Source organism: Hyaena hyaena, unplaced genomic scaffold, assembly GCF_003009895.1.
Source record: "Hyaena hyaena isolate Hyena2069 unplaced genomic scaffold, ASM300989v1 scaffold_48, whole genome shotgun sequence".
NCBI classification, from domain to species: domain Eukaryota; kingdom Metazoa; phylum Chordata; class Mammalia; order Carnivora; family Hyaenidae; genus Hyaena; species Hyaena hyaena.
In genome coordinates this window covers 4235780-4262456 of record NW_024080680.1, presented here as the reverse complement: position 1 = coordinate 4262456, position 26677 = coordinate 4235780, and the positions used below count along the sequence as shown (strand labels likewise).

The 26677-nt window shown below is 38.4% G+C and overlaps 1 protein-coding gene across 1 annotated transcript in view; it reads right to left on the bottom strand.

The window, feature by feature from the left end:
- MDFIC2 (MyoD family inhibitor domain containing 2) overlaps positions 1 to 9767 on the bottom strand; it is a 109331-nt gene extending 99564 nt beyond the window's left edge. The window contains exons 1-2 of the mRNA XM_039230555.1: positions 9709 to 9767; positions 9041 to 9128 (exon numbers count right to left, since the gene is read on the bottom strand). Of these exons, the coding sequence (XP_039086486.1) occupies positions 9041 to 9128 (88 nt within the window). The 5' untranslated portion in view covers positions 9709 to 9767. The remainder of the gene's footprint in view (positions 1 to 9040; positions 9129 to 9708) is intronic.
- Between the last annotated feature and the right edge of the window lie 16910 nt (positions 9768 to 26677).

Sequence of the window (26677 nt, the reverse complement as noted above, 5' to 3'; positions counted from 1 at the left end):
TGTGGAGAAAAGCATGGGAAATCAGATCATGGGTACTAGCTCCTGGAGTTGACATCATTTGGGGGTGACACAGCATCTGTTCTCCCTCTATGCTGGTGCCGAATTCCCTGAATTCCCTCCGAAGAAGCATCTCTATGCCTTTAGGAGTAGCCCTGTGTACTGTAGGTCAGTGTTCCTTGCCCTGCCTAACCACAAGGGGGACTCATGGCCAAAGCTATTGAGCTTTCTTCCTTGGGATTTTAGTCTTGAGTAAAAGGGGTAAGATGACAGAAAAGTAGGTAGAACTATTTGTTCTAGAAGTGGTGACCTGATTATCTTGTTAGGTCCTGCTATCTGGATCGCCAGAGCCAGGTTAGTTCCTGACCATTCTGGACCTGGATCTTCATTCTATACTGTGAGATTCGTCCAAGCCTTCCAATAAGTTCCTCTTTTTATTAATATAGCTAGAGTCACTGTCTGGTACTTTTTTCTTAAGGAGTACGTGATGATGAAGTTTATGTGTTGGGGCACCTGGGTGGCTCAGTTGGTTAAGTGTCCAACTCTTGATATAGGTGCAGGTTATGATCTCATGGCCATGAGAATGGGCTCCACACTGGGGGTGGGGGGGGTGGGGGGTGGAGCCTGCTTCAGATTCCCTCTGCCTCTCCCTCTTCCCCTTCCACACTCATGTGCTCTATTTCTGTCTCAGAAAAAAAAAAATGTGTGTCAGTTGGCTAGTCTAAGGGATACCCAGGTAACTGGTAAAGTATTATTTCTGGGTGTGTCCATGAGGGTGTTCTAGGAATAGATTAGCATTTGAATTTGTAGTCAGATTTTTAAAAATTAGCTTTCAGAGTGCCTAGGTGGCTTAGTCAGTTAAATGCCTGACTTCGGCTCAGGTCATGATCTCAGATTTTGTGAGGTTGAGCCCCACATTCACCTCTGTGCACACAGCTCAGAGCCTGGAGCTTACTTTGGATTCTGTGTCTCCCTCTCTCTGTTCCTTCCCCCTCTCAAAAATAAATAGATACTAAAAATTTTTTTTTAAATTAGCTTTCACCTATGGGGGTAGGCATCATCCAATCCATTATTAGATGGATGGAATAAAAAAGGCAAAGAAAGGCACATTTTCTCTCTTCATTTGAATTAGGACATCCATCTCCTTCTGCCTTTGGACATTAGCACTCCCGGTTTTCAGAACTTGTTGCGTGGATCAGGATTTACAACACTAACTCAGAAATTGGGACGTGGGTGGGCACTATGACACTGGCTTTCCTGAACCTCCAGTTTGTAGACAACAGATTGTGAGTCCTCTCAGTCTCCATAATTGTGTGAGTCAGTCCTTCCTCATAATAAATCTGTCCTGTCTGTCCATCCATCCATCCATCCATCCATCCATCCATCCATCCTATTGGATTTGTTTCTCTGGAGAACCCTGCTAATAAAAACTATTAAAGCTTTATTTTGTAATTATTCAGTTTTGAAGGTAATGTGTTATCCTTTGTTAGTCACTCACTTTACATTCTTTAGAGAATGAAATGTAGTGGGATATTCTTAATATTTAGGTTTGCATTCACTTCTTAGAGCATGACATGTTCTTCCCTGCCTAAGTCCTTTACCCAAAAATTTATTTCATTTCCTTCCCTCTCCCCACCAACAGATGCTTTCTCATTCTTAGGTCTAAGCAAAAATCTCTAACAGACTTTCCCCATCAACATTAGCCAAAGTGGACAATTGATCTCTTATATCCTAATGCCCAGTTGATAGTCTTCGTGGGGATGCCTCATAGACGTGTCACACTTAACCAGACCCACCCAGATATTCTAACGCTCTCATCTCCAACCACTTTTTCTCTCCTCTTTTCCATTCAGCATTATTGTCATGCAGTATCTCAGGCCAGAAGTCAGCCTTGACTCATTTCTTTGTATTGCCCCACACCAAATCACCAGCCAGTTCAAGTGGCCCTACCTCCAACATAGATCTCAACCTCCATTCTCCGACTTTCACCGTCACAGTTTTATCCCATCCTAGTTATCACCTTTTGCTTGGCCTCCTGCAATGTTGTCTCCTTTATTTCTGCATACATTCTTCACTTCCTTCAATATAAGTGCCTGTGTATATTCCCCTGCTTGGAATCATCAGTGACATCTAATTCCAATTAGGTGAAAAATATCCAAATTCCTGACTGTGGCCAGCAAGGTCCTACATTATTTCCAACTTGAGCAACTTCCTTTGTTTCCCTCCCTCCCTCCTTTCCTCCCCTTGCACCATTCTGAGCCATACTACTTGCACAGGCTCTTCCCCCATTGGAATATTCTTCCCAGACGTGGCACAGCTGATTCCCTCTGTTCGTTTAGGTCTCAACTCACACATTTCTCCCTCGGAACTTCTTTGACCACGATTCTAAAGAATAATTCCCTATCCAATTCCTATCACATCATCTTGCCTCAAAGCTTCAAAATAATTACTCTTGTAAAATTAATCGCGTTCTTGTATCTGCTTAATTTATTTATATGACTTGCAAGGGCATATTTTCACATCTAATTTCTCCTTCCAACTATGTTTAAAAACAAAACAACATTCTATTTGGCTATTACTTTTTACTCGCCTGGATTTTGGTTATTAGGTAATACATATTAACAAGTTAATGAAGTTAAATGCAGAAATAAGAGCTAACGATTCCATTTTGTGTGTATACATAGTAAAAAATTTCCAGATGTGCTATTTGTGGAAGATCACATTTGAAAATGGATATCAGTGTGCTTTAATTTTTAAGGTAGACACACAAAAAAAGCCCCTTTAATGAGAATTATCTGAGGGAGAGAATTAGCATGGGTTAATATTAGTCATTACAAGAAAGCTCTTAAATATATGAGATCCTTGAGGTTAGGAGCTGTGGCAGCTTCATTTTCTGGCATCTTTATTTCTTTGCTTAACGCATCATCTGTGAATGCAAGAAAAGCCTCATCAAGTGGATATTGTATTGAATAAAATATGCATTTTGGAATTGTGTTAATGCTCACGATCTGCAATTATTATTATTTTTAAGTTTATTTATTTATTTTGAGAGAGAGGGTGCAGAGGAAGGGCAGGGAGGGAGGGAGAGAGAGGGAGAGAGAGAGAGTGAGAGAGAGAGAGAGAGAGAGAGAGAATCCCAAGCAGGCTCTGCATTGTCAGTGCAGAACCCGACACAGGGCTTGAACCCACAAACCTTCAGAACTTGACCTGAGTCAAAATCAGGAGCTAGACATTTAACCGACTTAGCCACCCAGGTGCCCTTGAAATTATTATTATTTTTTTTTTGAGCAAATGAAGTAAACTGTCTTCACTTAGAATTAAGAGAAGGCCAGCGATCTTGTGTAAGATTCTTACTTTTTCTATCTCATTTGCAAGCAAGCATTGATTAAAAGTGAGATGGGATTCTTGTATTATGGATTTGAGGTTTTGCGTTGTATTGAGAAGGGAATTGCGGGAACATGGCTTTTGGGGCCTCGAGGCTGTTTTCAGTATCTTGGAATATTAGCCTCTAATATTCATGATTACTGATCACATGACAACCAGTGTTTTCCAGTTTCCAAGTCCCTGGGGACCTATACCCCTCGACTTCAATGCTAGATAAATTCAGGGAAGTTTACTTTAAAATGTCTCTAAATAATTATTTTGAAATCACTCAAGAGAGTAGTCACAATGTAACTTTCTTTAGGAAAGGAGCTATACTTAATTCAAAATAACTGTAGAATTCTCATTTTTCATGCTCATTTCTTCCTGGCTTTTATGGAAGGTGAGAGTAAAGTTTGTGCATTGTCTTTGTCACTCCTATTCAGTCGCACCTGTCTTCTAAGTACATATTTTCTCACTGGAGCTTCATCTACTTTAGTGATTATTGGATGGATTAAACACCCAGTTGGATTATGAAACTATATCTTGGTGCGTTGAGGGCACACCTCTATAACTTGAGATGATTTTGTTCTTCCCTTTATGTCTTACACCCATAAAGAGAGGGCTTCACTAAAACAATTGCAGATAGCTAGACTTTTGAAGGTCAAAGTTTCATTTCAATGGTCTTAATTTTATATTTCCTAGGTCAAACATTTGTCTTTGCTCATACATATCAATATGTGTGTTTATTTATATGTATGTATGCCAAGGCAGCAATATTTATGGAAAAGTGCTTTTTAGCAACTTGGAATAGATTTTGTTTAGAGATACAAGCACTTAGGACAGAAGTTATAAACAGATAGCCTCTGGGCTAAGATGGTCCTATAGAACATGTCTTCATCTGTCCTGCTTCATGCCTTAATATTGTTGCTGTTGTTTTCACTTCATTTTCAGAAATCTGGAGATTTCACACAGACATTCAGATTTCTACCTTCTCCTGAAAAATCAGGAGACACTGTAAAAAATTGTGTGCCGTTCAAACACTGGCAATGCTGTGATTTTAAACTGCAAATGGCAACAATTTAGAGGCTTCTATCCCTTCATTTTGATGTTTCTCTTCCGTATCAAATGGTGTAAGGTACAAGCACTAAAATGCTTACCCAGAATGCTCCCTGGCTTAATGGGGTATTACACGCCATCTTATTCCACCTGTAATTTCCCCCCCCCAATTTCTGTGTTATATCAATTTTTCCTTCATAAAATTTTTCACATTGGGGCCCATTTTCTTCCTCTCCTTGTTATGACTTTTATCCAGGTTGTTTTCCTCACTTCTGGGCTACTGAATGAATGCATCGCTGTCTTAGCCATCACCAACCCTCCTGCTTTCCTCTAACTGTCTCTTCCCACTCTGCACTTCAGTGACAGATTTATATTCCCAAATCACGCTTCAGTCTATTAGTCCCTGCCATCAGACCTGCGGTGACAACCCAGGATCTGTGTCCAACTACTTAACCTGTAGTCAGAACTTAAGTCTCTTTGTTCCCCCAGTTTGCGTTAATTCATACACAGATAACTAGCCAGCCTGCCCATATGCCTTTCACCAAAGCTGGCTTCTTCCATCCCTGATGCCTCTGCTCCCGCGCTACCTCCGCCTCTCCCCTTGTACAAATAGATCACCAGCTTCTTTCGGACCTCCTTTCTCAGCTATCTTGATGCACACTTGTACATTACAGTTCATTTGGTTTTGTACATATTTCATTATATTTTGTTTCTCCCATGGTCTTAAAATAGAGTTTCTCCATGTACGGTCTGTGCACATCTTATTTCAGAATCACCTGTCTTGCTCTTAAGCATGGATTCCTGGGCTTCACCTATATACTCCTGAATTCTTTAAGCTGGGGCCCAGGAATCTGATAAATCTAACATCCGAAAAATCTAGAATTTAAAAGCCTGATGACTAAGAGCAGTACAAGCTTGCTTGTTGGTAGGATAGAAAATAAAGTAAGATTCAATTAATTTTACAAGGAGTGAATTGTCAGGTCTGCTAGTACGTGTCCCAAATACTTTCTACCCTAATTGTTGATAATAGTTCTGGGTGTGGCTTACACCAGGTCTTAGACACCATTTCTGAGGCCTGTAGTCATGGATCCATCCCCATGGGGGAGAAGATCCAGATCTTCTGGGAAGGGAGAAGCTAACTAAGAGCCTCTTCATCTTTTGGACAAAAGCAAGACAATTAGATAAACTCCTGCAAGTGGAGGGCCTTGTTTGTTTTGCTGTTTGCTTTTTTAAAAATAGTTCTCTACCACGCTCGCGCCTCATCTCCAGTAATTCCATTCATAATAAATGTTGAATCAGGGGCGCCTGGGTGGCTCAGTTGGTTAAGAGTCCAACATCGGCTCAGGTCATGATCTCATGGTTCATGGGTTCAAGCCCTGCCTTCGGGCTCTGTGCTGACAGCTCAGAGCCTAGAGCCTGCTTCAGATTCTGTGTCTCCTTCTCTCTCTGCCCCTTCTCGATTCACACGCTGTTTTTCTCTCTCTCTCTCTTAAAAATAAATAAAGCATTTTTAAAAATGATGAATCGCATTGAATAAACTGCATTAATTTTTGAAGCTGAGAAGTTAGAAAGAGTATCAGTTCTCAGGCTGGCATCCATGGTGATGACCCCTGCTGGTCACATGCTCACTCTGAAGTCAGACATGCATTCAGTGCTTTCTGTAGATTATCTAGATTATCCCAGCGCAGGCTAGCTCCCACCCTACTAAGGCATTGCTATGCTTTCCTATGTTGCAACCACAGGGAGCATTCAGTCGAAGTTGCAGGGAAAGGCAAGAGACACTGTGATGTAAGAAGGAACCATTTTTGTCGTTCGTGGAAAAAAAAAAACCTTTGGAGCAACTTTATCACATTGATTTCATGATCTTTTAAAGTGAAGGATTGATAACACTGTATGGATCAATAGCCATTGGGGAAGTCACTGTGACAAAATTGTTTAAGGCGAGGAACGGAATTGGGAACTGGGCTCAAGATTCAGTTTGCCGCTTAATTGCTCTGCAAGGCTGAGAAAGATCCAGAGTCTCTCTGAACTTCAGTCCTTCCATCTGTAAAATGGGGACGATGCTGTCACACAGCAAATTGGTGTAGGGGCTAAATGAAGGAATTTAGAAAATATTATAAAAGGAGACAGTGCTGTTACTATTACAGATTGTTCAACATGTGAATCAAGATCTCAAAAAATAATAGTTACATTATTTTGAATCATGCTTTAAAAGGGGGGGAACCCCACAGTAATAATAAAATCTCATTCACACACTCTCACAAAGTAGATGTCATGGTCCCTTGCTAAGTAAGTACTCTGAGGCTCAGAGATGTTAAGTTACATGCCACAGTCACACAGTAAAGAGGCTGAGCTGAGATTTAAAAAGCACGCCTGTCTGACCTCAAATGCTCTGTTCTTCCTACTGCACCAATTTGCCTTAAAAAAGAAAAGAAAAGAAAAAACAACAAACAAGCTAAGACATATACTTTCTCTTCACATTAAAAAAGAAAGAGAGGCATTTACGTTTGAAAACTAACTCATCCTGATAATTCCCAATTAAGATGTTGTCATCTAGCATCTGGCTCAATTTCCTTTTATGAAATATAGTAAACATAATTTGAGTATAGCTTAAATGAAGTGTCCAAATGAGATAGAACAGGTCACCTGGGAAATTAGATTTTATAGATTACAAGAATTCAATACCTAAATCGTACTTAATGGATGCAGGGTTTTTTTTAAATTCTTCAGGAGACAATTGACTATTCTATCAATTTTACCATTACTTCTCTGTGAGACATCTGTAGCCTGGAGCAACTGAAGCAAAAATAAATAATATAAACTTCACTGTAAGTAGTAGTGATGAACTCCTGGGTCTTCATGGATTTGGGGTGTACCAGAAAAACAAACGGGGGAGTCTTTGACCCAAGTTCAAGTTTTTCCTTCCATACTACTTAAAACATCCTATTTAAAAATATTTAACCATGGGGGGAAGGGGAAAAAAGAGTTACAAACGGAGTGGGCAGGAGGCAAACCGTAAGAGAATCTTAAATACAGAGAACAAACTGGGGGTTGATGGGGGTGGGGGAGAGGGGAAAATGGGTGATGGGCGTGGAGGAGGACACTTGTTGGCATGAGTACTAGGTTGTATGTAAGCGACGAACCACAGGAATCTACCCCTCAAAACCAAGAGCACACTGTCCACACTCTATGTTTACCAATCTGACAGTAAGTTATATTTTAAAAACTATATAATTATATAATGAAAAATATTTAATAAAGAGAAGTTAGAGAATTTTCTTGCCTTGTGGCTTTTTGAAGGACATAATTTCGAGAATACTTTATGACTTTTACCAGCTTTTATCTTGAAATCAAGTCTCCGGTAGAGATGAATTCCACCTATTAATTTTGGTTATTGGGTCATCGGGCTGAAGAAATGATCATCTTTTAAAAGGTCAATCCTGTTTAAACGAGGATGGGTTTAAGCTTGAGTGGATGGTGGTGGTGGTGGTAGGGGGGGATGTGAAGGTAGAGGTGTTGATTTAAACACTGTAGGAAAACATCTGAGCATTCACATGCCTTGACAAGTGACTTAAATATAATCCCTTTGAACCACGGTGCAAGGTTGAAATTCACGTACCACAGCGTCACACTCTCTGGGATCAAAGCCCAGCTCTGCCACTTCCTAATTTTGTGATTTGAGGCAACTTTACTTGAACTCGTTGTAATTCTATTTTCTCATCTCAAAATTAGGAATAGTTACTGCATCATGGGGGTGGTAACGATGAGTCAGCATAATCATCAACACGCATTGTCGGTATGGTTGATGTCCTGACTGTTGTCCTGGTGTTCCAGAGCCTTCCTGACATAAACATTGAAATCTCCCATGACCTTATAAAACAATTTTGTGGAAGGCAACTACTTAAGAGTCTCTTTGCAATTGAATAGATTCATGCAGTAGTGTGAAAGACACATAGCTCCTTAGATAAAATGTTAAGTCAGTTTCCTTTAAGAGGCCTTAAAGAAACTCCTGAAATGAAAAGATTATAAAGCCGAGCCTTCTAGTAAATAATCATGAGTTTATACATATTTTCAGAAGTGCACAAATTTGTACTCATCTTAGGAGAACGTATCGATTTGTGTGTGTATTTCAAGCAATCATCTAACCCGCGTGAGGCCCCTGGCTGACAGCCGTCTCCCCTGGGAAGGTGGCTTCTCTAATTGCAGTGAATGGTGATTCTATTTGTAGACCTTATTTCCTACAGCATGCGTTTCCTTCTGTGATTATTATTTTAAAAATACTTCAAATTATTTAGTCTTCTTGGCTGTAAAGGAGAACATTCTACAGTATAAGAGCCTCACATATTACGTGTATCTGGGTTGAAAATGTATACTGTCTTATCAACAAAATTGTCAGCATATACTGCAGCAGAGGGACTATAAAAAATATTTCAATACTAAAGATGCTCAAACTACCACGTAGGCCAAAAAAAAGAAAGAAAGAAAGAAAGAAAGAAAGCAAAACAGAAGTACAAATATTTGAGCTGCTGGGACATTTTCCTTCTTCCCCCACACTCTATGTCTTGCTAATAAACAATAGCACAGCTTTTCACATTGATAGAAAATCGACAGTGGAAGGACTTACCTTCCTTTAACCAAGAAATGTTATTTTTATCATTTTCAAAATGCTCAGCTGTTCTGACTTTTATCTTTTCCAGCTCAGTTTCTGACATCTAAGTGGAAACAGAATTTGTGATATAAAAACTTCATTAAGAACCCGAATTCATAACATTGAGCTTTATATTTAGAGACTACTGCCATATTATAGGAAAATCTTATCCCTGTAATTTTTCAGTTTGCTGTCTAATGTGAGGTCCTACATTTTATCCATTTGTAGCATTTGAAAACACTGACCATGAGAACGAAACTTTATATGATATTTCATTTTCCAGCAGTAAAGATGGCTGTAAGATCTAATCATTTCTGGATACGAAAGAATAACAGATTAACAACTAGTCACAGATTTGCAAAACAAAACAAAACATTCAGTTGCTGTTTTGATGTCTTTTTTATAGTTTCTCAGAACGCATGCTGCAAAGTGATATACAAAGATGTAACCAATAATAAGGCACAGACGGACCTTTTTAGGAATTATTGGATCCATTGAGAACCTTACGACCTAAGCCAGGCCAAGTAGAGCTCCCTGCAGGTGCTGAGACTATTAGGCACCTTGAGCGCATCGCACTTGACTTTCCTGGCTTGCTTGCCATGGGCTCAGTGCTCCACTTGAATCGGCACCTTAGTGTAACTTACCTGTGTGTTCCCGGAGGAGACGCAAGGCGCGGGACAGGGGAGCAGTTTGGTGATGCTCTGGACACCTTTTCTTGTTGTCTGTCCATGTCCAGCCTTCCTCCACCCTGCTAGAAGTGAGCGGAGAAGCAAATACGCTCCCTCCCTGGGTGGTGCTAGATTTGTATTGCTGCCAGAAGCATCTAACTTGCAGCTCAGAGGGTGTGTGTGTGTGTGTGTGTGTGTGTTTAAGGTAATATAAAGCCTGTGGTTCAAAACAGTAAAAATCTTCTCCAGGCTAGCACTTATTTAGAATGACACTCTGCAAAATAAGGTAAAAATAATGAACTCTTCACAAACTGACCATTTCTCCAGTCCCTTTCCTTCCACGCCTGCCATTCATCACTCAGGGTTAATTTTAAAAGATGTAGAAAAAAACATACTGAAAAATAGACAGAGACTACTTGGGTTAAAAGGAAAAGGAAGGGAACTCTCTATAAAGTTTTTTTCTCTAGAAGTTCATCCTGCAGTTGACATTTTGAAACGCAAGTTTTTCTAACATTTTTTAGGCAACCAGAAAACATTTCCAGTTTTTTTTTTTTGAGACTCTGCACATATTTCAAAAAGGATTTAGAATAACATTTAAAAGAGGATTTGTCATTAGATTCTTAGTGAAAGATAATATAGTTTTCAACCGAAGGTTAACAACACAAAGTACAAGCCTCAGTTACACATGATGATAAATAGTTCAGTATTCCTAAATGTTCTTTTTTTCATCACAGAAAATAATCTTTATTTTTTTGGCCCAGAGTGGTTTCCTTCCTTCAGTGTCCCCGGACACTTGTCTGTTATCTGATCATCTTGTACCCATTTCATCTCCTTTACCACCTTCATTTCTTGTACTCTGCTTCCTGTTTCATTATCTTTAGAAACTACCTTGATAATCCAATTTTCATACTCTGATAACTTTCATTTCCTCTCGTTGTCAGTAAGATGCATTTCAAATACTTTAAACAGCTAAGGAAGACCTTGAATGGTCGGATCCTATACCATCATGTTCAAACTGTGCCTTAACATCTTAAGATTTTTCCAGGTGCCTAACCTTTAACCCCAACCTAACTGTGATGCTGCTATCTCTTGAACTTGCCTGCTACTGTTATTAACTTTCCAGAAATGTTTTCCTCGAAATACCATCTCCACCCCCCACCTTGAAGCCTTCTTGATCCCTCTCTTATGGAAATGATCGCTCCTTTCTCTATCCCACTTGGAACTCCTGGTGTAATCAGATCCTTATCGGTCTCAAGTTAGCCTGTCTTATCTTCCTGATAAGACTGTAAACCCCCTGAGGACTCAGCCTATATCTCAGCATTTTCTGCATCTTGCTCATCCATGTGGCCTGATCATCTACAGATCAATAATGACTGGACAGGAACACCTGGGTGGCTGAGTTACTTAAGTATCCAACTCTTGACTTCGGCTTAGGTCATGATCTAACAGTTTGTGGGTTCCAGCCCCACGTTGTGCTCTGTGCAGAGCCTACTTGCAGTTCTCTCTCTCTCTCTCTCTCTCTCTCAATAAATAAACTTAAAAAAAAATCAATGACTAGACAGATAAAACCAGCAAATAAAACTGATAGTGTTTTCCTTTGTCCCAAAGTCTTAGGATATACCTGATTATAAAATTCCTTTAAATTGTCTCTTTTCTATAGTTATGATAGTTTTTTTTAGTCCAACAAAGTTGTATTTATTGACCTGTGGGAATGAAAAGGAGGCCGACCCATTGGAAAAGTGGGCTTGTCAGTGAAAGAAAGCTAAAAGGGACTTATTAAAGTGTTTGGGAAAGTGTTAGATTAGGGAAGGGATTAAGAAAGAAGCTCTCAAATGAATATGTTCCATTGTAGCATCTTATATCCCTTATACATTTGGTGACCTAATCTGATTTCCTTAATAGTTTAGGCATTGTCTTTTGGAAAAGCAGGTTATCTAAAATATTTTGTATTTGGGGCGCCTGGGTGGCTCAGTTGGTTAAGCATCTGACTTTGGCTCGGGTCATGATCTCGCGGTTTGTGAGTTCAAGCCTCGCGTCAGGCTCTGTGCTGACAGCTCAGAGCCTGGAGCCTCCTTCAGATTCTGTGTCTCCCCCTCTCTCTGCCCCTCCAATGCTCATGCTCTGTCTCTCAATAATGAATCAAAATGTTAAAAAAAAAAAAACTTCAAAAAAAACCTAATATATTTTGTATTAGTGGGGACAGGAAGAAATTTGCTAAACAATAATCACGGTGATCTTAAAACAGTGAACAGACACAACATCTAGGGGAGATGAGACAGTTAAGTAACCAGGAAGAAATGAATAAGCCAGGAACACAGTGGAATGTATTATTCCTCTTAGTGGATTTTCAGTTGTATTTTAATATTAAACCGTATAGTTATTAATGTTATTCCTCAACGAAAACATTCTTTTTAAAGATTCAAATTGGATTTTGGATGTTTATAAGGTTACAAGTCACGTATCCTCTTTTTGTATGTAGTTTCTAAGACAAGGAAACTATTTTTATTAGTGAGACTGTGGCCTGTGATGCTTTCAGGTTGAGATCCTGTGATCATTTTATATATTTTATTTAATTTTATCCAGACTCTTTTCCTGTTATCTGCCCCAAGAGCAATCCATAACTCAAACTCCTGTCCACATTTCTTTTGTAATTACAGATTACTCTTGCTTATTGGCAGGTAGCGTGGCTGAGCGGTCTAAGATTACTCTTGCTTATGGTTTATTCTTTGATTATTCTTGATATCTACATATTCTCCACTTGTTTTACTCTTGTGGTTACTATAATACAATAATTTGAGAATCAGAGTTAAGTAAATTGCAAACTTTAAAATCTCTTTGCAAGCATTGTCCTGAGGAGAGAATTTTTAAGATAGAATCCATGTTGAGAGATAGAATGCGCAAGTGGGAGAGAGAGAGAGAGAGAGAGAGAGACTCTTAAGCAGACTCTATGCTGTCAACATGGAGTCCCACACAGGGCTCAAAAATACAAACTGTGGATTATGACCTGAGCCAAAATCAAGAGTCAAACGCTCAACTGACTGAGCCACCCATACGTCCCAAAATCCATTTCGAATTCGGAAATATGCATTTTTGGCAGTTATTATTTTCAACCTGTTCTAACATTGGAATATTTGTTATTTGGTTTTATCCATTTTCTCTGCTTAGCCTTTCACTGCCTTCTGATTTTGCCTTTGCCCTTTGAGTTAGATTTCGTTTTTGACAGTGTGTGTGACATTACTTGAATTTTTTGTACAGAATTTTTACTTTGAAGGGCACCATTTTTTAAAAAATTAAGCCACTCATTTTGAATTCTATTCTTCTGTTTGTATTAGCAATCATTATGAGGCCTGTATATGTTAATAAGTATCACATTCAATGTCCTTCATCTATTTTATCAGTAAATATGATAAGAATAAGCACCAAGTCCTTTTTCCTGCATCAAATATCTATCACTAGTGTCCTTGTGAGATATTGCATTAAGAGTAGTGCATACTCTTACCAACCTTTAAACCATTTATACATTCACCTAGAGATGTACTTGGGCCACAAAATAGTCTCTTGAGCTGGATAGAACTTTGGGATAAATGAGATAAATTACAGTTGATAGTAAGAAGTAATGAGAAATCAAGTCTGATGAATCTCAGGCCTAACAAGGCAGCAATAGATGATTCAAAACGAAGGTAAAAAGTAACAAGCCAATCTCAGAAATCAGGCTGCTTTGACTGGAATTCAAAGAGAATCAACATATTTAAAAAAAAGAGACCCCTGACCAAATTATATTCATTGGGCCCACTTAGAATAATGGGCTAAACAATTCAAACCCCTGGATATGATCTCAAGGCTCAGGTTTTCTTATTAAGTTCTGTTTTAGTGTTCTTTTCTAATAGAGAGAGTTTAAATGTACTCTTTTTATAATTCTATCCCTTTTATTTTGACTCATGTATCAGTATTTCTAGTTCCTAGTCAAATCTGATTAGAGGTAGAAACTTTAAGGACAAGCAATGCAGCAGAAGGCAATCGTTGCCAAGAGAAAAAACTGTGGGATCATCTTCTGTTTCATGCTCTTGTTTCTGTTAAAAAAGAAAATAAAATTGAAGGCATGAAGCTAGAACCTTCTTTAACAAAGAAAAAAATTACATGCTCTCATATTACTCTTTTTTATTATCTTCAAAAGTGTTACATTGCCATTTGCTGGGTTTTTAAATAAACAATAGAATTATATGTGTAATGGATGGAACCCTATGGTATTAATCAATGTGGAAGCAAGTCACCAACTCAGATTATTGGATTTGAGGTGTATAATTTGTAGAACAGACATTTTTCCGAAGGATTAGTGGGTTGGATCTTATTATATGGAATAAGAAGTGCTACTCTTTGGAAAAAAATTTTTTTTTTGCTAAATAATGGAATCTCTATATCATTTAGTTGTTACTTAAAATGTTTTCAATAGCCATTCTAAGGCCTATTAAATAGTTTGCATTTTTAACATTCTCTTTGGGTTTTTTTGGCCCTGATACAAAAATACACATGAAGTAAATAAACATTGGTCCAAAATATCAGAGGCAAAGGTAAATAAAATAAGAAGAAAATTCCATATTTGTAACACAGGTTTTTCCAAGGAAAGGTTACAGCTAACACCACAGGCATACCAATTCAAGGATATATTAGATGTTAGACCTCATCAAAAGTTTAGATTCAAAAAATAACACTCAGGGATATAAAATGCATTAAGTTTTATCCTTGTTTCATGCCAGATCATTAAAAAGAGCTATTTACCTTTACCAAATTATTTTTATACCTTATAGAGTTCCTTTTACTGACTTAGATGTTGGCTGGCATTGAGAAAAGATTTAAACATGTCAATGACACTTACTAGTGGGTTTATTTTGAAGATTTTTAGTTCCTCAGAATTATAGTATGAATCCTTAACTTAATGCAGTCTACTTAGTGTAAATATTGTTCTGCTTCATGTTAAATATAATAACTTTATAACTGTGTAATTCCACTTACTCCTTTATACTATTATTTTCTCTTTCTTTTTAAGTTTATTTATTAATTTGGAGAGAAAGAGTAAGGGAGAGAGAGAGAGAAAGAGAGAGAGACAGAGAGGGTAGGGGAGGGGTAGAGAGAGAGGGAGAGATTCCCAACCTGACAGTGTGGAGCCTGACGCAGGGCTCAAACTCACAAACAATGAGATCATGACCTGAGCTGAAAAGAAGAGTTGAATGCTTAACCAACTGAGCCACCCAAGTGCTCTGCACTATTATTTTCATATATTGTACATCCCCAAGTGTTATAATCTGACAGGCAGTGTTTGTATGAGTGTGTATGTTTGTGTTTCTTTAAAAAAAAAAAAAAGTCAATTGTCTTTTTTTTTTTTAAATATTTTTATTTATTTCTAGCAGAGAGAGAGAGGGAGAGAGAGAGAGAGAGAGACAGTGTGAGCAGGGGAGGGTCAGAGAGAGAGGGAGTCACAGACTGAAACAGGCTCCAGGCTCTGAGCTGGCTGTCAGCACAGAGCCCGACGCAGGGCTCGAACCCACGAACCGCGAGATCATGACCTAAGCGAAAGTCGGACGCTCAACCGACTAAGCCACCAAGGCTCCCCGAGTCAATTGTCTTTTAAAGAAATTAGAAGGAAAAAAAGATAATTTTTAATGTTGCCATTTCTTCATTCCTTTCAGCAGACCTGAGTTTTCAGTTGGTTTAGCCCAAAGAAAATTTTTAAAAATTACCATTTCTTGAAGTTCAGGTCTGCTGGCCATAACTCATCTTTGCTTATTTAAAAATCCTTTTAGTTCACTTCTATTTGTAGAGGATATTTATCCTACATATGGAATTCTTGATTGCCAGTTTCTTTTTTTTCTTCCTTTCTTTTTCCTTTGTTTTTTGTTCCTTTCCTTCATTCTTTCCTTCCCTGCTTCCCTCTTTTCCTCCTTCTCTCCTGCCCTCCTTCTTTTTTATTTTGACATTATTCCCATCATTTTCCCCCTATATCTAACGTGACTTTGTCCCCTCTCTTAGTCACTTTAATTTTCTTTAGTTTGGTTTTCAGAAGCTTGAATCCAATGTGTTTAGGTGTAATTTTCTTAGTATTTATATTAGGCTTTTCTGAGATTCTAATTTCTGCACATTGATATTTTTCACAAAATTCAGGATACTTGCGGTTCAGGATATTTGGGATCAATATTTCTTCATATATTTTTTTCTGCCTCCTTCCCTCTCTTTTCTCCCTCGAATATTTCACATATACATATGTTAGATTACTTAATATTTTCACACAGATCACAGAGGCTTTGCTCATGTGTTCCCAAATTTTTCTTCCTATTCCTCAGACTGAATAATTTCTGTAGATTTGCTTTCAAGGTCAATAACACTTTTTCTATAGTCTTCAATCTACTATTAAGGCAATCCCATGTATTTTCTTTTAAAAAAATTTTAAAGTTTATTTTGAGGAAGAGAGGGAGAGAGAGCACAAGCAGGGGAGACACAGAGGAGATAGAGAATTCCAAGTAGCCTTCCTGCTGTCAGCGCAGAGCCTGATGTGGGCTTGAACTCATGTCCCATGGGACCATGACCTGAGTTGAAATCAAGAGTGGGATGCTCAACTACTTGAGCCACTCAGGTGCCCCAATCCATACATTTTTAATTATACATATTCCTTAATTTTAGATAATACTAGAATTTACATTACATTTGGTTATTTCTAATAGTTCCTATTTCTTTGCTGATAATATCTAACTCTCATTATCACCATCTTTTATTTCAATTTCTTGACTGTATCTATCATTGCTAGTTTAAAGTCACTATCTGCCAACTCCAACATCTATATCTTCTATCGACTATTTGCTTTCTTGGTTATTGGTTACATTTTTAAAATTCTTTATGTGTATAATAATTTTTTATTCTATCCTTGACATTTGAGATGATACATTGTAAAGAATCCTAGACTATGCTGCATTCTTTTACAGAGTGTTGAATTTTATCCTATCAAATATTTAAATCACAGGATTTTGTATCCTATCAGGCTTGGTTTTATGTTTCATTAGGGTGGGTCGATTTCAGGTTTTTTTCCTTAATTTTATGATGCAGCTCATAGAAGATCTGGTTACTATGACCAAGGTATGTCTTTTCCTAGATCTCAACTAAATATCCAAACTGGTCATGAGATATGTCCACTCTAGTTGGGGCAAAGTGTCTTCTAATGCTGTATTAACCATGGTAGATGCATTGCTTAGCTCCACAGAAGCTATAAGAAGCAAGCTATTTAGTGTCTTATCCTATACACGCACAGCAAAGACTACTTGTGGTCAACTCTGCCCCTTCACTACTTTGTCCACTCACTCTCTCCTCTGTCCTGAAAATTCTAGCCACTTTAATAGCCCAAACTGCAGTCTCTCCCTTTTCAGCTGAACACATCTGCTACTCTATGTGGGTTCTACCTACTTGTGCTTTTGTAGGGAAAGTGCTGCTAAGATAAGAGGTGGAGCAAATGTAGAGTGTATTTTTGTGTTTTCCTACTTTCCAGAATTACAGTACTGTTCTGCTTGTTGTCCAATGTTGAAAAGTGGCTTCCTTATTTATTGTGTCTGATTTTATAACTATATATGAAGAAATGCAAGTCCAGTACCATTTACTCCATTGTGACAAAAAGTAGAAAGAACTGGAAAAATTCCTTTGCCACTGTCCTTCCAATGAAAAAGGTATCAGAGATAGGTTTCTTTCCCATCCTCTGGTGCAGGGAAAATGAACCAAGAACAAACAGTATCTTATCTTTGAGATTCAAATTTCACTTTTTTTTTTTTTAAGTTCATAGAAGAATTAGCAGTTTTGAAAGCAAGTCCTTTTTATGATAAGTATCCAAGGGTTAAGATCACATTTAAGCCATAAATCACATATTAGGTAAGATTGCAAAATTGCTTAAAAGTAGTGCTTGAGCTAATCACCCCACCAAATTAAATTTTGACAAGTGTGTAGGAAGGAACTTTGAAGGGGATATCTGACTATGGTTTAGATGCTGAATGTTCATTAAAAAGGAATTTGGTGCATTATTGTCTTAGATAATCCGAGAAAGATTGGGACAATAGGATCTCCAGGTAATCTGGTGAACAGGAGCAGAACAGACCTTTGCCTACTTTCTTAGAAGCACCTTAGTGGTTTTCAAGACTTAGAAAAAATTCCTGGCATCGAACATGACATCTAATCATCAATAGCAGATGGAGAGCTAGGTGGAAAAACTTGGGTATTTTCCATCATATGATGTATTCTGAGGACAACCTGGCAAGAATCCCACACTTCCCCCAAGTGTAAGAGAAGTGCTGAGGGTCAGCAAACAGGAACAAGGTCCTTCGTCACAGTCAGTGGTGCCATTAGTGGATGCTGCGTAGATAGTACAAGCTAGAGGCAATGGACAGGTTACTAACTTCGGGAGAAAAAATAGTGAGAAAAAAGATGATTCCCAAAGGCGAGCAGAAAGTGCTAGCTTAGTGAAGAGCAGCAATGACAGAGAATGATCATGGACTACATTTGCTACCCAGGGGGAAAGCAAGAGGGAATTTTATATGGCCTGAAGTACTCTCTTTGAAGCTGGAAGAGACTGAAGTAACTTGAATTTGGGAGTTAGTTTTTTTTATCATCATCAGAAATGTGGGTTCAAATGCCAAGTTAATATCAGCTATAATGGAAAAATAAAAACATTATATGTTTTGTTGATCTGAACACATTGCCTTGATCTATACTTCCATACCAGCTACTCTCCTGAGAGCTATAAAATGAGTTCACCAATGTCGTCAGTACTTTAGGACTCCTACTTAGAATTATTTTCTTCTTGGATAATGGCTGCCATCATTGACATATGGTCACCAGCAGGGGACCCTGTTTCTTGACCATACTGGATTATATTAGGAATAGGTGATTCAATCTGGTTAATCCAATATCCTTACTACCAAAGTTGAATTGGAAGCCAACTGTTAGGATTTAGCAATTTATGTCAACAAGGACTGTCTAAATTATCTAGGGAGGCCTGTTAGGGTTGGAGGAAAGTGTTCCATTTTCCTCATCTTTAGCATAGAGATAATAATAACGGTCTCTACCATGGAGTTAATGGGGACTTAATGAATATAAAGCACTTGGAAAGGAACCTGAGCCGATAGTAAACACTGAAGAAAGACTTAGCTATTATGTTTATTATGAGTAATTTGTTCTCAACTTTATTGAGATATAATTGAAGAAGAGTGCATAGCATATATTCAAGGCATATGGTTTGATCAGTTTTGACTATGTATTTACCCACAAAACTATCAAAATAATCAAAATAATAAACATCTACATCACCCCAGAAATTTCCTCATTCGCTGTAATCCAACCCTCCCCCCACCCCAATCCCAGACAAACACTGATCTTCTTTTTTTCATTCCCTGTAGATGAGTTTGCATTTTCTAGAACTCAATATAAATGGAAGCATGCTGTGTGTATTCTTTCACTAAATCCTTTTATTCAGCACAATGATCTTGAGATTTATCCACTTTGTTGTATCAATAGTGCACTTATTTTTATTGCATTCTATTGTATAGGCATTGCACAATGTATTTATCCATTCGCCTGTTGATGAATATTTGAGTGGTTTTCCATTAAAAATATTACAGATAAAGCTCTTATGAACGCTTGTGTGTCAGTTTGTGATTTTACTTTTTGTAGGTTTAGCATTTGTCAAATCCAAAATTTTTAAGGGAAAAAATGAGGACTCTAAAATAAATAAAACTCTGATTAGAAAATATAATTTAAAAAATACCATCCAGTGTGCCTGGATGGCTCAGTCTGTTGAACAGCTGACTCTTGATTTCATCTGAGATCGTGATCTCACAGTTTTAAGTTCGAGTCTCACATCAGGCTCTGCACTGACAGCACAGAGTCTGCTCCAGATCCTCTGTTTGCTGCTCTCTTTGCCCCTCCTCCTCTTATGCAATCCCTCTTTCTCTAAAAAATAAATAAATATTAAACAAAAGATAAACTAAGGCATGTTAAAAATTAAAAAAAAATAAAAATAGCAAAATAAAAAAATACCACCCTAGCTATATCCTGCAACATACAACTTTACCTTTCAAGCACTAGTTGGCATCCAGATGGAGTTTACAACTATCTCATCTTTATATTTGACTACTATGAGACCTTTGATCAACTGAAATCTTCTGGAAAACTTCCAAGGGGGAAAATACAGTAAAATCAGATACTACCCTCTTCACCTCTCAAAACTGTATTGTAGAGATTAAGAGGTATGCTCTCTTCCTGTAAATGTGGACTATTATTTTTTAAAGAGATACTGAAATTTTAGTACCTTTGCAAACTCTGTTTATTTTATTTTAAAAATCAGTTACAGAAATGGCAGCCTTGCTTTTTCACTCAAAACCTGGATATTTTACTTGGATGATAGTGATTGCAGCAATATAGAACATTGTTTACTGAGTTTGTATTAGAAATTACTTCAGCATTATTTATTAATAAGAAGGTATTGATTTATTGATTCTTAGAGTAGAGTATCCTTTGCTAAATTCTTAATAATTATTTAAAATGATTATGTAAACTAATAGATATTATTGATGGAAGTATGATGATGCTTAAAACCAAGTCCTCTGTTATCAATACAATATGTCAGTAAAATTTACCCTAAATGTTAACATCTGGAAGTGTCTCTCTCTTCTGCAAGCAGTTATTTTCCTTCTGCTTTTGTCCCTTCATTATCAAGTTCTTTGTCATCATTTTGGATCTGTCCCTGCTTTTGTAGTTCTGAGATCTTCTCTACCAAGGGGGGCAGACAACTATGATTTCTTCCATGCAGTACTTGGTCTTCTACCTACATCAGTGAGGAATACTTTTTCTTTTTTTTTTTTTAACCCAAGAGGGAGAAAGGAAAAAAAAATCTTGTCTAGATCAGTCTTTTCTCCAGACCACCTCTCATGGGTCAGTCTTAAAGCAGGACATTTAAATAAATTGAACTTCAAATACAATTTCAGTTTAACAGGACTTTTGGATCCAAAGAGAAATTCTAACATCTGATCAGCTATTCACAAATGATATCGTTGTATCCTTTAAAGAACTATAAAGCAAATAAAAAATTGTAAGCTGTTTTATTTGATGTTATCTGAGATAAAAAAAAATCTTTGAAGAGCCATAGAGGCTAATTGGAAAGGAATATCAGTATATCCATAATTTAGGAAATTAATAAAGTTAAAACCACCCAGGACCTACCTAGGTAATGCCACAGTGATCTAAGAATACATAATTGTTAATTTACAAATTCTGAAGGGAAAAATGGGTTTTCCACAGAAGAGATAAGAACATTTAATGGGCAGAGATTTTTAAAAAAACAAAAAACATTGGTTGAATGTGGGAAATGAATGAGTGAAAGTGATAAAAGGGAAGATTTCTCCTTCCACAAAGTAGATTGAAATTGTCATTTTCTTTCCTTTTTTGAGAAATAAAAAGTACAGGTTTCTTTTTCTTGGATTGTAAGTCTCCTCTAAGTCACATAGGACCTGAGAAGAAAAGAAAGGCTTTGTCTTGTAAATCTTGTTTGAAGTTAAGAAAAATTTTTAAGTTTGCTCCATGGTTTTTTGTTAGTGTGAAAGTTTGAAGGAAACAAAATCACTATGAATGTGTTCATTTCACACTAATAAGTGATAGGATTGAGATTTGCATTAAGATTATGAATTTTTTTAATTGTTAAATTTATTTTTGAGAGAGAGGGAGAGCGAGAGAGTGCGAGCACAAGGTGGGGAGAGGCAGAGAGAGAAGGAGACACAGAATCAGGAGTAGGCTCCAGGCTCTGAGCTCTCAGCACAGAGCCTGACACGGGGCTCAAATTCATGAGCTGTGAGATTGACCTGAGCCAAAGTCGGACACTTAACTTACTGAGCCACCCAGGCACCCCAAATTATGGAGTTTTTAAAGTTTATATATTTATTTTGAGAGAGTGTACAAGTGGGGAAGGAGCGAGAGAGAGAGAGAGAGAGAGAGAGAGAGAGACAATCTTAAACAGGCTCTGCCCCACCAGTGAGACCCCAGTATGGGTTTGAACTCATGAGATCATAACTTGAACTGGTCTTTGCTTAACTGACTGAACCACTCAGGTGCCCCAAGATTATGGACCTTAAGTTAGTACCACTGACAGGGAAATTTTCAATACCACCAGCTTATTTCTCTCAGTTGCCAATGCCTCAGATGTGACTGCATGGTGTCACTAGAATAGTCTCTTTCTTACATGATTGTGTTCTTCCTCATTGTAGTCCTTCTTGTAGTAGGAACATTACCATTGCATGGTCAGTGCCTTCAGGCTGGCACATGTGGTTCTGCATGTTGTACACTGCAGAACTCCAGGGTGTGTGAGGGGACTTGGCAATATGTCACCTTAACTAGGCTGAACTGTGTGTCCCAGAATTCCTTTCCTTGTGTAGATCCAATTAGAATGGGCCACAGAGATATTTTTGTGGGAGAGTTGAAAGACACAAGTAAAGCAGGGGCTAGCTTGTTTATTTTATTTTTTTTTTAATGTTTATTACTATTGAGACAGAGAGAAACACAGCATGAGTGGGGGAGGGGCAGAGAGAGAGAGAAAAACAGAATCTGAAACAGGCTCCAGGCTCTGAGTTGTCAGCACAGAGCCAGATGCGGGACTCGAAACCATGAACCGTGAGATCATGACCTGAGCCGAAGTCGGACACTCAACCAACTGAGCCACCCAGGCGCCCAAGGGCTAGCTTGTTTTTTACACTGGGAAAGTTAGGGTGGCCACTTGTGTCTTTCCTATATGTTGCTCCTTACCTGCTAACTCACCTTCTTGATGTATACAGCCACCAATCTGCAACTTTCCGTCTCCCCCTACATCTTCCTGCAGATTCTCCATCTCTGGATGATTGTGAGTTTTTCTCCATTGTGAGGGGCACTAGCTTCACCTGTAGAACACCCACATCATCAGGAGGAAGGGAGAATGGACATAGGATCCAATCCATGTGGGTTCCAGCTTATCCTTGTCATCCTCAACTTCACATGCACTCTTCACATGCACTCTTTTCTTCATGTCTACTTTTTCTCCGCCAGCCAAAAACTACATCAGAAGCTTTACAGAGATTAACAAGCTCCCCAGTTTGTGGAAGGTCAAATCCTGGTATCAAGTACCTTCATATAAGCACCTCCCTGTAGTTCTGCTCTCTGATTGATCTCTGACTGAAAGGGTGAGCCATGTATGTTGCATCATATAAATGGCATGCCTCTTACAGTCATGTAGTGCACTGCCTGGGGGCCACATCAGGAGCCCTGGTAGTCTGTATTCCCATAGCTTAAATGCTATAAAGACTAGACTCATTTGTTTCTTGTTTTATGCTCTAGCATTGGTGAAAAATTTGACTTAAAGGCCAAATACATTTGGGAAACACCGAAATAACTGCATCTCTGCTTTGAGATCCCACCACACTCACACAGTAAAGACACTGTAAGGCTATGCATGCACTAAAGTAATGTGTTCAGTCTAGCCTTCTTCAAACTTATTTGATAACAGAATTTTTTCTTTCTAGGTAGTGTCTGTTAACATAGCCCTGGAACTAGTGGTCTACAAACCACACTTTAAGAAACACTGGAATATGGTCGGATAAGCTCAGTCATGTAACATTTGACTGTCACCATTTCTAAGTGCTATCCAAGTACAGAGTTAATGTAACTTAAAATCCTTTTTAGGCAGGCAAAATTAAATGCAAACAGGCGATGTGATAATAAGATTATAATGAAGAACAACACGTGCTGATGTGCAGTGTCATTCATTCTAGTACTTTTCAGTTGATATTGAACCACAAGAGAAAGACTTGTGGTAGACAATATTTCCTGCATGGAAAAGACCATGTATTTCACCATGGCAATGAAAAGAGTTAACAGAGGAAAGGTTTCTTCCCCTCTCTCCATTCCTTTTCCCTCTTAATGACGAATTAGAGGGTGAGTATGGGAATGACAGAAAAGGCACTTAGATAGCGAAAGCTGGAGTAAAGTTAGCATGAGTGAAATGCAGGCAAATCAGGCTCAGGGCAGTCCCCACACATCGTTTTTGTACCTTAACTCAGGCATTTACATGTAGGTGAGCTACGTCAGTGATACACTAGATGCTTTGGGGCCAGCCCAGGCAAAATTTCAAAATATAGTAGACAAGGTTGATTTTTGATGTACTTATTTTCTCTTGATGAAGCAAACAGCGATCTTCAAGAGGCATCCTTTAGGTTGTCATAATGACTGGGAAACCACACTGGCGTATAAAGGAGAGGAACATAGGGTACTAAACATCATGTTACACAAGAAGGATCCTCACAATAAAGAAATGACCTACCCAAAATGAGTCGGCTCACCACTGAGAAACACTGAAAGCACTTCATCTGGCTCCATATATTTCCTTTTCTGTTTCAGTCATCTTGCCCATAAGGGCTGTGTTTCTCTCAACTAGGTGTGGATCTGATTAGCTGATAAAAGCTATTGCAGAAAGATGGAAAAAACTCAACTTTCAAGTGTTCATTTACATTTCAAAAGAGGAAATAATCAACTCCAGAGAGTCTCTAACTAATTGATGCTCTGAGAGGAAAAATATATTCAAATATTTTATTAGAATAGTAATGTAGTCCTCTTATATGCAGAGAAATTTGGCAGTCTTTTTCTTTACTTTGTAATTTGCTGATTTCAGACTCTGTGCTTTTCTATCCTTCTACTCACAATATATCCTTCACAAGGAATTAAATATGTGTGGCTAATGTTGCATCTGCACAACGGCAACCTTTAACCTTTGCACATACATATTTATAGAAACAAAAGACCAGCCCTTGAAGAGAACTGCTAGGTACATTACAGCGTAAACCATGCCTCTGTCAACATAGGGAAGGCTTACCTGAACTATTTACTTAAGCGCTCTGTGAAAAATAAGTGACCAGACAAAATGGCAGCCTCTTATCTTTCCTTCTTCCCTATACATAACCAAAACAAAAATATCTGATTTTCTTTCCTGGCATATGGCATAATCATCCTTTTCTGTACTACTGTTTCGTACCTTGGGCTAAAACTCCAAAGGCAGAAGAGAAGGAGTAGCTGATGAGTTTTAGCACTGGCTGTTTTACATATGCATATGGAAGATGTATACTCTGAAATGTGCTGTTACTTCCACTCTGCAGATGGGCCCCTGAAGCTTGGAAGGCTTAAATATCTAATACCTTCAGTGCAGAAATAGCAGAAATCAGAAATGACCTCGGGTCATTTTAGCATCGAAGCTCTTACTTTATTACCATATCTGGCAGTGTCCAGGTCTTTCTGATTTGCTTTATAGGCTGTCCTGCATGCTCAAGATGTTTGCGTGCTCTTGATAGGTCTGAATATAGCCCATTACTGAATGGGCTACGCTAAGGGAAATATCAGTAATCCATACCATCAGGGAGGTGTTGCTCTAGCTGGAGAGATGCCACACATACAATGGCATATGCACCTAGAAAGGTAGCCAGCAAAACTTGGCATGATATTATTAGTGACGGTGGAGATGCAACATTCAATAACTTGGTAGGATTTTAGTAGGGAAGAGGTCAGAGTTGACATGGTCAAGGAAAAAGCCAGAGCTGTTTTTCAGACTTGATGTGTGATTAACCATAGCCATAATTTATTTTTAAAAGGTGTGGGAGGCATTTATTATATGTAGATCTGGACTAGGCCCTGAGAATACAATGGCGAAGAGGTTGGACAGAGACCTTGTCTGTCTGGTGACTGCTTTCCCCCAAAGCCTGAGTAGATGCCTATAGAATCACCTGGGCATCTTGTTAAAATGCAATCTCTCATTCAGGAGGTCTGGTATGGGGCTCCAGATTCTGCCTTTCCAACAAGCTTGTAGATAATGGACAAGCTACTGCTCCACAGATCATATTTTGAGTAGAAATACTCTGGAGGAAGGGGTGGATGAGTGAATGACGAGACAAATGGTGAGCATATAACTTTAGCAAAAACTAACTAACTAACTAACTAACTAACTAACTAACTAAATATTGAAGGGCATGTAGCTATCTTTACCAGCCTTCAGCTCCTATCTTCACAAAGAGACCAAGCTACCATTGCCATCATGGGATAGGCTGGATAGGTTTAAAATACAGGATGAATTCCTGGGTGTCTGGACGGCTCAGTCAGTTAAGCAACAGACTTTGGCTCAGGTCATGATCTTACCACTCATGGGTTTGAGCTCCATATCAGGCTCTGTGCTGACAGCCCAGAGCCTGGAGCCTGCTTTGGATTCTGTATCTCCCTCTCTCTCTCTCTGTCCCTCCCCTGCTCATGCTCTATATCTCTCTCTCAAAAAAAAATAAGCATAAAAACTTTTTAAAATAAAATACTGGATAAATCTCTTTTGCTTACCTTCTTCTAGATTGATATAGACATCTTCTGTCGAACTGTTTTCCCTTACATATTTACAGTCCAATTGATTGTGCAACTTTTTTTTAGTACGTCGCCTTTCCTAGCACCATTCTCCAATCCTAGCAAAATTTATTTGATTTCAGCCACACCCTGGCCTTCTTGGAATCTGCATGACTGCAGAGCATTTCTGAATTCTGTGAATTTCTAATCTCATTTCTAATGTGCTCCCTGTCTCCTTCCTCCCTCTTTCTCTGTTCCATCTTTCTCCTTCCCTCCTTCTCTCCCTCCCTCCTTTCCTTCCTTCCTCTCCTTCTGTTGTTTTTTCTGCCATTCCTTCTGTCCTTAGGTACTCACAGAGTGTAACATTTACAAATTAGTGGGGATTCCTTTTTTAAATATAATTTATTGTCCAATTAGCTTATATACAATACCCTGTGCACATCCAAACAAGTGCCCTCCTCAAGCCCATCACCCATTTCCCCCTTCACCCCGTCCTCCATCCACTCTCAGTTTTTTCTAATATATCCCTCAAATG